Genomic DNA, 13,990 nt, shown 5'->3' on the forward strand with positions numbered 1-13,990 from the left:
ATAGGGTAGTAAAATCACCCTCATCTCACCCCCTTCCTCATGATTTCAGGACAGTGCTGTAAAAGTGAATCACACTCTCCAACTGTAGGGGGAGGCCAAGAGCAAGAATTCCAAATCTTACCTAGTGTTTCTTTAATGCATATAAGTTAATTCATTCATTCATTATCTGTAAGCGCTAATCCAGTTCAGGGTCACGGTGGGTCCAGAGCCTACCTGGAATACACCCTGGAGGGGGCGCCAGTCCTTCACAGGGCAACACAGACACACACACATTCACTCACACCTACGGACAATTTTGAGTCGCCAATCAACCTACCAACGTGTGTTTTTGGACTGTGGGAGGAAACCGGAGCACCCGGAGGAAATCCACTCGGACACGGGGAGAACACACCACACTCCTCACAGACAGTCACCCACAACCCACAACCTCCAGCCTCCAGGCCCCTGGAGCTGTGTGACTGCGACACTACCTGCTGCGCCACCGTGCCGCCCTAATGCATATAAGTGAATCTCACAAACAAGCCCAATAATCTCTTCCCATTGGCTGGATGAGGTTTGTCCAATCCTAGTTGCTGTCTTCAGGACGGTTTGCCAAAAGAGCCATTAGCAGCAGCACTGAATGTGCCCAGTGAGATCAGAGCTGGCGCTATGAAAACAGAGAATAGAACTGAAAATCTTCAGTTCTATTAAAAAAAATGCAACTAATGTGTGTTAGTGTCAGTACATTTGTAGTGTAAAGTGTTGATCCGTTTTCTAAACTGTGGAGATATTCAATATTTTTGATTAGCCGTCTTGAGGCAGGCAGTTGAGCTGGTGTGTATCGCCTGAATTGTATGCCCATCGTGTCATCACAAGGTTTGCATAAACTGAAAATGAAGATGAAGAAGCATTCTCAGGACTCATACAGTGTTTATGAAGTATAGCTCCCCTCAGGTGATGTACATTTGAATTTCTTACGCCTACCTAGTTTGACAAATTTGCTTTAAACCTGCCTCATAATTCTAGCCATAAGCGTAAAGCATACAATAACTCTACCTCTATCCCTATCCATAACCCCAAACTTAACCCTAATCCTGAATAACCCTAATGCTAACCATAGCCTAGTATCTTAGTTATAACCATAACCCTAACCCTAACAAAGAATAATCCAAATCTTATCCCTTCAGACCCAGACATCTAGAAGTGGCAGGATTATCTCTTTAAGATTTACCTGCAACGGGTTACAGCACTGTCTCTGCGGTTTCCATGGATTTAGTGAAACAGTGCCACTACTTATGATATGAGATTTTAGAATACCACTTACTCTCCAAGTTTAATCAATTCACCACTGATAGGATTTTTAGTAGTATTTTTAGACACTGATGATAATGTGGTGTGTACCTTAACATGTGAAATGACTAATTTTACTTTCTAAAGTTTCAGCACATTCTTCGCCTCAACGTTTTCAGTACGTTCTCTGACACTTTCAGTAGTAGATGTATAAAGAGGTCACAGTTTTCCTTTTTCTTTTACAAATGATTCTTAATGATACTTAAGGTGTTTACAACTTAATTAATAACAATGTAATAAACAGACTTTTGAAACATTTATAAACCTTTCTAAGTGTAGTCTTTATTTTAAAGTGGTACCAGGCACTTTCCATTTTAGGAGATCTTGTTGTGTTATAACCTCCTTATGCTCATACTGCTGTGTGTTGTAAACACAAATAACTTTACAACTCAAAATCATTAAGCCAATCATTTACCTTCATAAGTTAAAATCAAATATCAGTAGTATTCATACTCATTTATTATAATTGTCTACTACTTATATTAATGATTGATACAACTCAAAAATACACCCTTCTGTTACTCAGTACAAAATAACTATTAATAAGTGATCAGTATTTTAACTAAATATTAAAATATTTAATCTGAACTAATTGTGTGAAAATTCTTCTAACTTACCCATAAATATATTCATTGTCTGTAACTGCTCATCCAACCTTGGGTCGCAGTGGGTTCAGAACCTACCCAGAATGACTGAGCTCAATGCAGGGACACACCATGGACATTTACTCATACACTTTGGCAATGACTGTTGATGACTACTGAAATGAGCATGTGAATGTGACCATATGAAATTTACTAAAAGCACTGAACACCAGACCATCCACCACCTTGCCTGAAAAAGTGGCCAAGCACTGTTCAGACGTCATGCTACACACACAAACATAATATTCAAGCTCAGGTCAATCATTTACAGCAATTATTACTTATAACCTCAAACCAGATTCCTCTAAATCTAACCTTTACAGATTGCACTGTGTCTAGCCTAATGCAGCAATACATAACGTGTATATATCAATATAACTTAAGCAGTGTTATGTATTTGTGATCTGGAGTGTCGGTAGTCTGTACCTGGGTTTGTGTTGTCTACATCTAGAGTGTAGTTGTTAACCCCTTGTTACCTTGTACATGGCAGATGAGAGTTCAAAGTACAGTTCCAACAGGGACGTTGTTACACTAATACGAGTCCTTGGGTAAGTCTCCTATGGTGTGTAATTGCACTTCTGTAACATGATTTAAGTTGTGAGTTACTCTGAATACGCAGTGTTTATAAAGTCTAGCTGACATTCAGTGTCTCAGTACAAAAGTACAGCACACAGGATTATTCAAAGTTACCTTTAATCATGAATTTAAACTGTGCCAGCACAGCCCTTGATGGTCTTTCTTGTCAGCAGAAGGCTCTGCAAAACCGGGCATTGTTCGTTTCTTCCCAATAGAATGTCTGAAACATTTCCAAATTAATACTGCCGGAGATATCTCCAAATTCATGTCAGGCTTCCTGAATTTGCTGCATACAAATTGGTTCTGCCTTCAGAGAGAGCATGAAACAAGCTTGGCTAATTGGAACCAACCTTCAGGGTGCAGATTAAGCCCGACTGGAGATGTGTGATTCACTGAAGAATGAACTGTCAATGGCTATGCATGGATTTGCTAGAGATATGAGTTATAATTGCTTCCAAAACATACATATTCATTATTAATAAATAACTCTTACACTTGGGGCTTGTACGGTGGCCAGTTTTTCAGTCTTCACTCTCATAGCTACAAAACTTACACATTAACGTCATATATATTAAGGCTATAACACGTGTAATTACAGGAGTAAGACTGAAGGTAATACAAGTGAATACCATCATTTGGTCATCACAGATTTCCCAGTGAGGGAAACATTTATTTACGTTCTGGAACCAACCGCTGCTCTGCCACATTCAGCTGAAGTCTAAGTTGAAGCAAACCAGGGGTGTGTGTAGGGATTGATTTTCTACTTGGGCAGGAACACCACGCTGTACCAGAAAACTACATCTGTTCCATGATTAAACTGTAAGCCGCTCTGGAAAAGAGTGTATTCTGCAAATGTAAAATGTACAGAATAATGAATCTTAAGATAAACGACTAAACAATAAGACTGCATTTTATGTTATTAAAATGCATAGGCATATTCCTGATATAAGCCACACACCTGCCCTCTCAGGGTGTTCCAGGGCCCTGGGGTTTGATCAGCATCATATCTCGTATTCGCAGCAGATAGGCTCTGAGTTTTAATTACTCTCACTTTGTGGTGAAGCCATTAGAGCCAAGCTGCTGTGTTGCTCTCCAGAGACTCACTGATGAAAGATATGTTTCACACAAGAAACTGCTGTTCTCCCCATCCTTATCCTCCAGTCACTTACCTAAAGCAGAGGGTTTTATTGTGTAGGGGGTCTGGAGCATGCTCCTGAATCTATATATATACATAGTACCCACCAAATGTTTGTACATAACCAGTCAAAAGTTTGGACACATTCTCATTCAGTAATTTTTCTTTTTTTTAATTATTATTTTCTACATTGGGGGGCAATGGGGGTGGTGCAGCAGGTAGTGTCACAGTCACACAGCTCCAGGGACCTGGAGGCTGTGGGTTCGATTGCTGCTCCGGGTGACTGTCTGTGAGGAGTGTGGTGTGTTCTCCCTGTGTCTGTGTGGGTTTCCTCCGGGTGACTGTCTGTGAGGAGTGTGGTGTGTTCTCCCTGTGTCTGTGTGGGTTTCCTCCGGGTGACTGTCTGTGAGGAGTGTGGTGTGTTCTGCCTGTGTCTGTGTGGGTTTCCTCCGGGTGACTGTCTGTGAGGAGTGTGGTGTGTTCTGCCTGTGTCTGCATGGGTTTCCTCCGGGTGACTGTCTGTGAGGAGTGTGGTGTGTTCTCCCTGTGTCTACGTGGGTTTCCTCCAACTGACTGTCTCTGAGGAGTGTGGTGTGTTCTCCCTGTGTCTGCGTGCATTTCCTCCGGGTGACTGTCTGTGAGGAGTGTGGTGTGTTCTCCCTGTGTCTGTGTTGGTTTCCTCCGGGTGACTGTCTGTGAGGAATGTGGTGTGTTCTCCCTGTGTCTGCATGGGTTTCCTCCGGGTGACTGTCTGTGAGGAATGTGGTGTGTTCTCCCTGTGTCTGCGTGGGTTTCCTCCGGATGCTCCAGTTTCCTCCCACAGTCCAGAAACACACGTTGGTAGGTGGATTGGCGACTCAAAAGTGTCAGAGGGAGGGAGGGAGGGAGTCAGTTAGTCAGTTAGTCAGTCAGTTAGTTGCCCTGTGAAAGACTGGCGCCCTCTCCAGGGTGTATTCCCGCCTTGCACCCAATGATTCCAAGTAGGCTCTGGACCCACCGCGACCCTGAACTGGATAAGCGCTGACAGATAACGAATGAATGAATTTTCTACATTGTATATGAATATGTAAGACCATAAAACTACGAAGGAACATATGGAAATATTTAGTAAACAAAAAAGTGTTAAACAAGCCAGAATATGTTTAATACTTTAGATTCTAAACCGTTTGCTTTGATGACAGTTTTGCACACTCTGCTTTCTCTCAGTCAGCTTCATGAGGTCATCTCCTGGAATGGTTTTCAGTGAACAGCTGTGGCCTCATCAAGAGTTAATTTGTAGAACTGCTCGCCTTCTTAATGTGTCTGAGACCATAGCTTGTGTTGTGCAGAGGTAGGGGCTGGCACACAGTTCTATAAAGTGAACAGCCCTATTCCACCAATGACTCATTAACTTTTGATGTGTATTGTATTTATATAATGTAAAATATAAATATTATATATTAGTGTTTTTGTTAGTTGTAACCTAAACATACACTGGATTTGCAATGACAATGTAACACACTCTTATGTATGAACTTCCTCAAAAGCCTCAAGCCTGAATGTTTCCTAAGTTAGCTTAACTAGCTAACTATTAGCCTTATTCCATAGTGTATAGAACTAAATGCTAGCATTAGCACTGTAGGCACATTTTAGTCCTGTATCATTTAGTGTTTATAGGTTCATAATACACTCCTCAAGAACAAAACTTGTTGCACCAATGTTTCATGTGTTGTTTAGAGAGGAAAAAAATACTCACACTCGGCAAGGTCCAGTCCACTGCAGGGCATCACATACTCACCCTCACACTTTAACATTGCCATGAATAGTGAGAGGAAACAGAGGCAACCAGTGTGGACACAGACAGTGACCTGAGGCAGTGGTTGAACCCAGTACCTTCCATCTATCCACCAAATCTCTACAATGTAATATACAGGGTGGGCCATTTATATGGATACACCTTAATAAAATGGGAATGGTTGGTGATATTAACTTCCTGTTTGTGGCACATTAGTATATGGGAGGGGGGAAACTTTTCAAGATGGTGGTGACCATGGCGGCCATTTAGAAGTCTGCAATTTTTGAATCCGACTTTTGTTTTTCAAAGGGTCATGTGACACATCAAACTTATTGGGAATTTCACAAGAAAAACACTGGTGTGCTTGGTTTTAACGTAACTTTATTCTTTCATGAGTTATTTACAAGTTTCTGACCACTTATAAAATGTGTTCAAAGTGCTGCCCATTGTGTTGGATTGTCAACGCAACCCTCTTCTCCCACTCTTCACACACTGATAGCAACATCGCAGGAGAAATGCTAGCACAGGCTTCCAGTATCCGTAGTTTTATTAAGGTGTATCCATATAAAATGCCCACGCTGTACAACAAATATACTTATATTAGCAAAATTAATATTCTTTCATTGATAACAAAACAATTAGTGAGTATAAATAATGATTTGCAAAAGTTAATTACAAAAGTTAGTGGAGGATTTTACAAAGTTTTTGTTTGTTTGTTTGTTTGTTTGTTTTTTGCTTTTTTTTCCCAGTGCAACAAGCCACCTGCTCTGGGCAAGATTGAGTTTGCTGCTATTGTGAAAATTAGACTGTGCCTAATTGTTGTATAATGTGCCGTACTTTCCTGTAGTTTTACAGTAATTACCTCTACTCTACATCAGTAATAATCTCAGGAATAATGGCCTCTATATTAGAGTGAAAAAAAAGAAAAGATTAGGAGTGTGTTTTGAAAACGATTCTTTCTGGCTTCTATCTCTCCACAGGAAGGAAGGATTAGAGGATTTATTCATTCCTTTCTTCTGTGATTACAGAGACCTCCTCTCTCTTCCTCACGCCTCATCACCGCTTTAATGTCTAACAGTTCTGCAGGCAGAACCCCCCCCACCCCCGTCCTCTTTCTCTCTCTCTCTCACACACACACACACACACACACAAACCTCACAATAAGAGACTGCATGTACACAGACTGCTCATTTTATTAGCTTCATTGACCAGATCTGTCCACTTTTTAACACAAATACAGACTGAGGCCACCTTCTTCTTTAATAATTGGTTTACTCCATTTATCCCATTCACTAATGATCAGGACCACCAGGGAGCAGATAAACGATTGTTTATGTTCCTCACCATGGAAATAAAATAGTGAACTAACCAGCTTTTTGTCCAACCTTTGCCCAGAAACTGACCCTTTACATGCACCTACATAGTCTCTGACAAAATGTGAGTGATGTGGCAGTACAGGTGTAGTATAATATTCCTACTGAGGCTGGGAACAATATCCAAGCACACCATAAGGAAGGCAGAAGTGTTAGCCACTACGCTACACCAACCTTTACTGAGGGACAGAAGGATGACTAACCCAAGTGAGTGTGTGTGTGTCCACAGGCTCTTGTCCTCTCGGCTTGCTCCGCTGTGAGAACGGTGGCTGTTATGAACCGGAGCAGTCTTGTGATTTTATTAATAACTGCGGGGATAACTCTGATGAGAAGAACTGTGGGACGTCCTGCTCTTTTGAGAATGGAAGCTGTGGCTGGAAGAGTTCTCCGGCCGACAAATTCAACTGGATACTGGGCACAGGGTCGGCCCAGAGCATCAGACCACCACATGATCACACTCTGATGAATGAGAATGGTAAGAAGCTTACATTTATGCACTGTGTTTACATACTCCCTTATATAATATTCATTAATGGAGAATTGTGGTGTTCCCCCAATTGACTTCAAGCTGAAACCACTGACCGAAGGAAAAGAGGCAATGAAGGTCTGGCGCTGGCTTCAGGTGTGAGTAAGGCACCTGTACTTCAAGCACAAATTGTGGTTTATGTCCATCTGAGATATGTGCATCACAGTGGCGGATGCTGGTCTTTTAAGGAGGAGAAGCTCAATTTCGGCCTACATCATAAAATGTGTCGGTTTATTTATACGTAAATTCTACCCTCCGTTCCTTTTTAAGAAAATGATCTGTGACCCTGTCGTACCAACAAGGCGTCTTTTCCAGGGACTTGATTAGTGTCCTCTCAATGGCCAGCAGAGCTAGGCTGCTTAAACAGCCTTGGCCCATGTGAAGTGTGTCCTCCTGTGAGTGCTTTGTGACGGTGGAGGGGCTCAGCAGCACCCCCTGGTCAGAAACTGCGATAGAAATCAGAAACTGCAATAGAAGTCAGTCTCCAAACACAAGCAGCTACAAAAAAACACCACCAGAAATAGAAGTTCGATTTGTCACTAGTCGTTTTTAACAAAGAAAATGCCGCTAAGAGGATTCAGAAAATCTCTGGTTCAACTCAGAACAGTATGAAAATGTAATGCTCCCACGGATCTTTACACCAAAGGATCGCTGATTTGCTCATTTCACTGTCAATCAAAAAGGGATTCAGCCTCAGACAGATCATCCAATCATCATGCAGAAGCCAGCCGAGGCCATCCCACTGCCCCATAGACCCCCAGAGACGCTGAGTGTCCGATGGGCGGGACAAAGCCCAGCATTTATCCAATGACTCGTCTCGTTTCGCTGCACTTCGCTGCTTCGCTATTGAACTCAGCGTCCTCACTGTTTAAAGCACTGTGAAGCTGCGGGAATGATTGAGAGGAAAGCCGTGTCTTTACCAGTGATAAGAAGCTGATTCTGAACAAAAGTTGAGTGCGTTGTAGTGCATATTTATTCAATGACATGTACACACAACAGTATATATTTGATCACTTATCTTTTTATATTTTAGGGGAAGCTGAGTTTCCCTTGCAGTCTTAGAGCTATCGTCTCTGGTGCATCACTCTGCCCCCTCTGTCAAGGGTGGATAGTGCACCCTAGCAACGTTTTTGAGTTGGGACTTCACTGCCTCTGAGCAAATCAAACACAAAGAGTGCAGAGAGAAATAAGTGTACTGATTAAATCTGAAGAAAATAAGCATGGAGAAGAAAGAGAACTGAGCAAAAAAGGTTAAAATCCAGAGCTTCCGCTCCTTGCGCCTCACTCCTGGGCTCTCACATTGAACCTAGCTGTGGCTCCTTCTAATGTAAAAGAACATAAACCCGAACAGGGCTATTTAGACAGGGGAAGAGTGTTATTGTGGTGTTTGATCCTTGTGGTATTTTGACCAGTGCAGGTCACGTACGTAAATGCGTTAATTAAGACCTCATAACTGTGTTCTTTTGTAGAAAAGAGTAGAATGGAGCAGATTTTCTAAATAATTTTGAAGAATTCTGTTGGTTTACTCCTAGTGAAATATTAAAGTGTGAGGTTTTGATGGGACATATTTGTTATTTAAAGAAGCTTAAAAATGTATCCTGAATAATGACAGGAGTCTCTCTCTCTCTCTCTCTTTTCAGGACACTTTGTGTACATGGCGGCTACTCCAGTGGGTTTAAAGGGGGATAAGGTCCATATGAAGAGTTCTGTGTGGAAAGAGTCCAGTGCCACCTGTAAACTGACCTTCTGGTACTTTATTTCCCACAAGGCAACAGGAGTCATCCGGCTCTTCTTAAAGGTAAAAGGATCGAGGGCTGGGACACAGTGCTTAAGTAAACCTCAGCCCTGGAAAGTCACACTGTGTTCACACTGCAGAGCAAACTGAACCTGTTTCCTAAATCTGGTTTGTAGAGCTTGTCCACATTGCCATTAAAACCTGCCACTACATCCAATCAAATCCAGTCTGAAGGGTCAGATTCATAAAAGCTCTGCTACCTAAATTGGAAATGCTGAAAGATGGGGTTAGAGCTGCTTGTCTGTGGCCCAAGTGCCAAAGGGCGTGAGGTGAGCTTGGTGCTAATACTTGGTGCTATTTCCCCTTAGCATTCTGCATTCTGACTAGAGGTGGCGTACAGTCACCTGGTCTTACATGGTCTTAGACCACTGTAACCTTACTGTGTCCCTGAAATACTTCATTAGGATTACTCTGATTATCTACTGCTCATTGTTTATGCACTTCTTATTGTTCATTGTTTATTGTTTTGCTCCAGTGTTGACCCCTATTGAGTCCCACTTCCTGTTAGTGTTTCTTCCTCATTCTCTGAGGGAAAATATCCTGCCACGGTCACCTCAGTGACACTCACTTGGGGCTGGGACCCAGAGCTCTGTAAAGTGTCTTTGAGGGGACACATGTTGTAAAACGAGGCCCAAGTTTGAAACAGACAAACACCAAACTACAGAAAGCTGGAGATGTACATATAGCTTAAATCTTTTTGTGGTGGAGTTTTACAGTGACTCCATTTTCTTAGATGATTATTTCTACATTATTCACTCTATACAGTACTACAGTACTATTTACTCTGTCTCGTTCTCTCCTGACCCTCTTGGCGGTGGTTTGATGGTGTTGTGGTCAGTCCCGAGGCATGGCCGTTCAGTTTTCTGCCATTTGCACAGACAGCAGAAGGATTCCAGATTTGTCGGTGTGGTTTATCTAGTCATTCATAGACCAGAGAGGCCTCATTCACTGCCATCTGGACCACAGTTAGGAGGCAGACTCACCCAGACACTGTCCATCTGCAGCAGAGAGAGAGAGAGAGCGGTGGACAGAAAGAAAGGCAGAATCCTAACTGCATTGGATATAGAGTATTTGTGTGTTTGTGTACTGCTTGTGTGTGTCTGAGGGGAGACAGGGGTTTTGAATGTAATTCAGTCTGACAGTTTAAATGTAAGTCAGTGAAGCAGAGAGATGTCTCCTCCTCCAACTGTCACATGGGTGTAGGGGAGGTCAAGGAGCGAGGAACAGGAAGGAGGTAATCGCAGGAGACTTTAATATTAACCAAAAGGAAACTAGACATAGAGGCTAGGGAACTAGAAAAGGGGCTAAACACAAGGGCTACACACAAGAGCTAAACACCAAACACTGGGGCTAAACAAGATGGCTGAACAGAGAAGAACACAGAGAAGCTAAACATAGCAAGAATCTTAAGCAAGGACATGAACTACAAACATACATACAACCACAATGACCCACAAACAGGAAACACTGATGTGGACTTTAAAAAGACAATCCAAACAAGAAAGACCTGGGACAGATAACGAGGGGGCAGGAACACAAAGGAGGCACAAGAGGGAGGAGCCAAGGAAGAGACAAGGAAGACAGGTGATGTGCTTATAAATACATGACAAACAAAGGAAACAATGATACACAGACAGCAGGAAAACACTAGACATGACACCAACAGCTACACCTTCATGTGCTAATTAATCACAATCTCGTGAAAGGTGTGTGTATATCAGGAGTATTTCACATTGTGGGGATAAAAACTATTTACACACTCACATTGTGGGGACTTGTCTCCCTTGTGGGGACCACCAGCTTGTCCCCGCCATGTAAATCTTTTTTTTTTTTTTTATCATTTTAAGGAAATATTTTTAAGATGAGTTAAGGTTTAGGGTTAGGATAATGATATGATTTAATTAACTTAATTATCTTAATTATTATAAGTTCATAAAATGAATGAGTCTATGTAATGTCTCCACTATTCACAAATACAAGTAAGTGTGTAAACATTCTCAGTCACTAATTTTCTCTCACTCTTTCACTTGTATGTGTATATCCCGGGGTTTTTGCTCAGGTTCTCTGTTCTCTCTGTTATGAGGTTCTAGATTCTATCGTTCTCTTTAGTGATGTAATTATGACTTTGGATAAGATACCTGCCTGAATTTCCTGATACCGATATTGAAACGATACCATCGCAAAAACTTAAAACATCAGGAAAGGTAATGTACTTCCTCTACAAGCTGAGGGCGGTCGGCAAAATCTCTGGCATCTGTTTAAATGTGACGCCACGTGACGTTTTGCCATTTCTGGGTTCAACCGCGTCTTCAGCCCCATGTCATTCATTCATAAGACGTGTTTACTGTTTGGATAAAGCTGAGTTCCTCTGTGTGAGCTGCCGTGCTGACTGTGCTGCTCCGTCTCTGCAGCAGGTGAGCTGCATCGAGGAAGTTGTGTCTCCCGGAGCTCTGTCTCCAGGAGCAGAGAAGCCGCAGAGAGAGAGCTGTCTCTCTCACTCACGGTCAGTCCTGGTGTTCTAACGAGTCGTGCTACCGGCGATTCTCTTATATAAATCGTAGCTAACGTTTGTACAGAAAGTCGCTGGTGCTAGTCGGATTTTATGGTTTTTAAATAACTTGTTACAAGATCTGAAAAGTCGCTAAAACTAGCACAAAATCATTAAGGGAGGGAGAGGAGGCTTAATGCTGCAGGTGCACACTGCCCCCCTGTGGCACTTGTTTGAAATACCGCTTGTATTTTAAAACACTTTTTAAAGTACCGGTGTTACACCGAATTCTGTGCCCGTAGAGGGCGCTACTTCATAGCTTTTGCAAGAGGTTCACAATTTCTGACAGCTGCCGCCAGATGTGACCCTCACTGAATCTCCATATAAACCTTATAACCATTCAGGTTTATGTACATTTATGTAATTAATATTCAGTGGGGTCACAAATATGCTGACCCCTATGCTGTACATGAATTAGCGCCCTCTAGGGAATTGTACCGCTTTTAATGAGAAGATTGAGATACTTTTCTAGTATCGGTGTACCATGCAACACTAGTTTTCTCATTCTTCTCGTCTCTCTCCTCCCTCTCTCTCGTTCCCCCTTCTTTCCCCCTCACCTGTCCTTTGTGTCTTCCTCTTCTTTTTGTCAGCAATTTATCTCCTACATTAGAAGAGGCAGAGGTTTTGTTTTCTCTGCCATACTCCTTCCATTTCACACTATTTAGTTTCTGACACACAGGTGACAGTGTGATGTTGTTTTGCCGGAAGCGTATTTCCATCCTCCATTTTTCTCAGTTTCTGTGAATAGAGGATGGCAGGTTTCACATTCTAATATGTTACAGCATCTGATATTGACTCTGATCAGATTTCAGCCTCCACTGACTGGGAGGCAGCAGTGTGTGTGTGTGTGTGTTCATCAGAGGTCGGTGGTCTCCCTGTTAGTGGTGATTGAGTTTAGCAGTTTATTTAGGTAGAGCTTTAAAAAAAATTAAGTATGAGAGAAAACCTGACAGTGAGAGAAAGATATTTAGAGTTGCTTTCAGCTTTACTTAGAAACACTTAGTGATTTTTGTTATTAAATTCAACTCACAGGAGATGAAAAATCAAACTGCTTCATAGTCCCAAAATGAACCAGTTTATGCTCCAGAGAGCGGGTCCCTCATAACAAGGCAGCCATGTTTAAAAAAGTTTAATACAGAATCTGACACATCCAGGCCACTAGGTGTCAGTATGATGAATGTTTCATAACATGAAGAAGAGTCACTGAAGGAAATGACTGATTGGTCATTTACTGAGTGAGGTAAGATAATCCAGTGGATGCGTACAATATTAATAAACAGTGGTGGGGAGCCTGCAGTCCACAGGGCATATCTGGGCCACCCCTCAACTATATTTAGGTGCTTCTCTGCACCTTTTTTACCTGGTCGCTTTTGTTCTAGCACAGCTCTCCCACAAAATGTAGCCGGTGACTTTGCAAAACCCCGTCTCTAATGATACAAAGAGCATTTGACCCTCTTCAAAATTCATAATGCTACAAGCTGCCATTGTGAGTTGGAATCACAACAAATGTGATCACTGCTCAACCTTGGAGATTTTACAAGGGGCTAGTTTGTGCTGGAGGTCTGCATTTTGCCATGTGAACAAGTCTCTCTGGCCAATCAGCTCTGCAAGGTTTAACCTCACGGTTAGTCCCTACTCAGCTTACATACCAGGAAAGAGTATCAGGTTCCAGGGACCAGTAAAAGAGTCGTGTCGAGTAAATTAGTCAACTCAGTAGGGACCATGCTGTGGAAAAGCACTATTTGGCTCACCAAATGTTTCCTAGATTACTATTGGCTCTTTGTTTCCACTTTCTGATATAAGCCATAATTATGGAAATAAAATGAACATTATGGCAGTTTGGTTGGACATTTTCTGGAAAATTCTGGAAATGACATATAAAAACTGTGGTCTACTTAAAGGATACACACCGACCAATAAAACCCCACAAAAAAAAACCAATTGCTGCAAAAGTCATTGCGTATGCCGTCTTGTCTCGGGCAGATATATAAATAATTACAGGTGTGGTCTCTTTAGACACTGGATCTTGCCACAAGAGAATGTAAAATGCTTTCCCCGCTGACTTATAAAGAGGCTTTCAGAGGCTACTTGGGGGTAATGTACTTCTTGGTGAGAAATCGGACTGGAAATGTTTCATCTTAAAGCAACACTAGGCATTATGTTCAGCTTAAAGGTACAGCTTCAAAATTAACGTGATGCTCCACTGAGCTGTAATTGGGAGAACAGAGCCTCTGCCATTGTTACCCTGGGCTCTGCACTGCAGAGACTACACTATGTATCATTTGAAGGA

The 13,990-nt window shown here is 42.1% G+C and overlaps 1 protein-coding gene across 1 annotated transcript in view; it reads left to right on the plus strand.

Annotated features, from left to right (window-relative positions):
- Window positions 1-13,990, plus strand: part of malrd1 (MAM and LDL receptor class A domain containing 1) — a 93,081-nt gene that overhangs the window by 47,926 nt on the left and 31,165 nt on the right. The window contains exons 19-20 of the mRNA XM_066680271.1: window positions 7,061-7,306; window positions 8,998-9,155. Coding sequence (XP_066536368.1) covers window positions 7,061-7,306; window positions 8,998-9,155 — 404 coding nt within the window. The remainder of the gene's footprint in view (window positions 1-7,060; window positions 7,307-8,997; window positions 9,156-13,990) is intronic.

The sequence above is a fragment of the Hoplias malabaricus genome, chromosome 9 (assembly GCF_029633855.1).
Source record: "Hoplias malabaricus isolate fHopMal1 chromosome 9, fHopMal1.hap1, whole genome shotgun sequence".
In the NCBI taxonomy this organism is placed as follows: domain Eukaryota; kingdom Metazoa; phylum Chordata; class Actinopteri; order Characiformes; family Erythrinidae; genus Hoplias; species Hoplias malabaricus.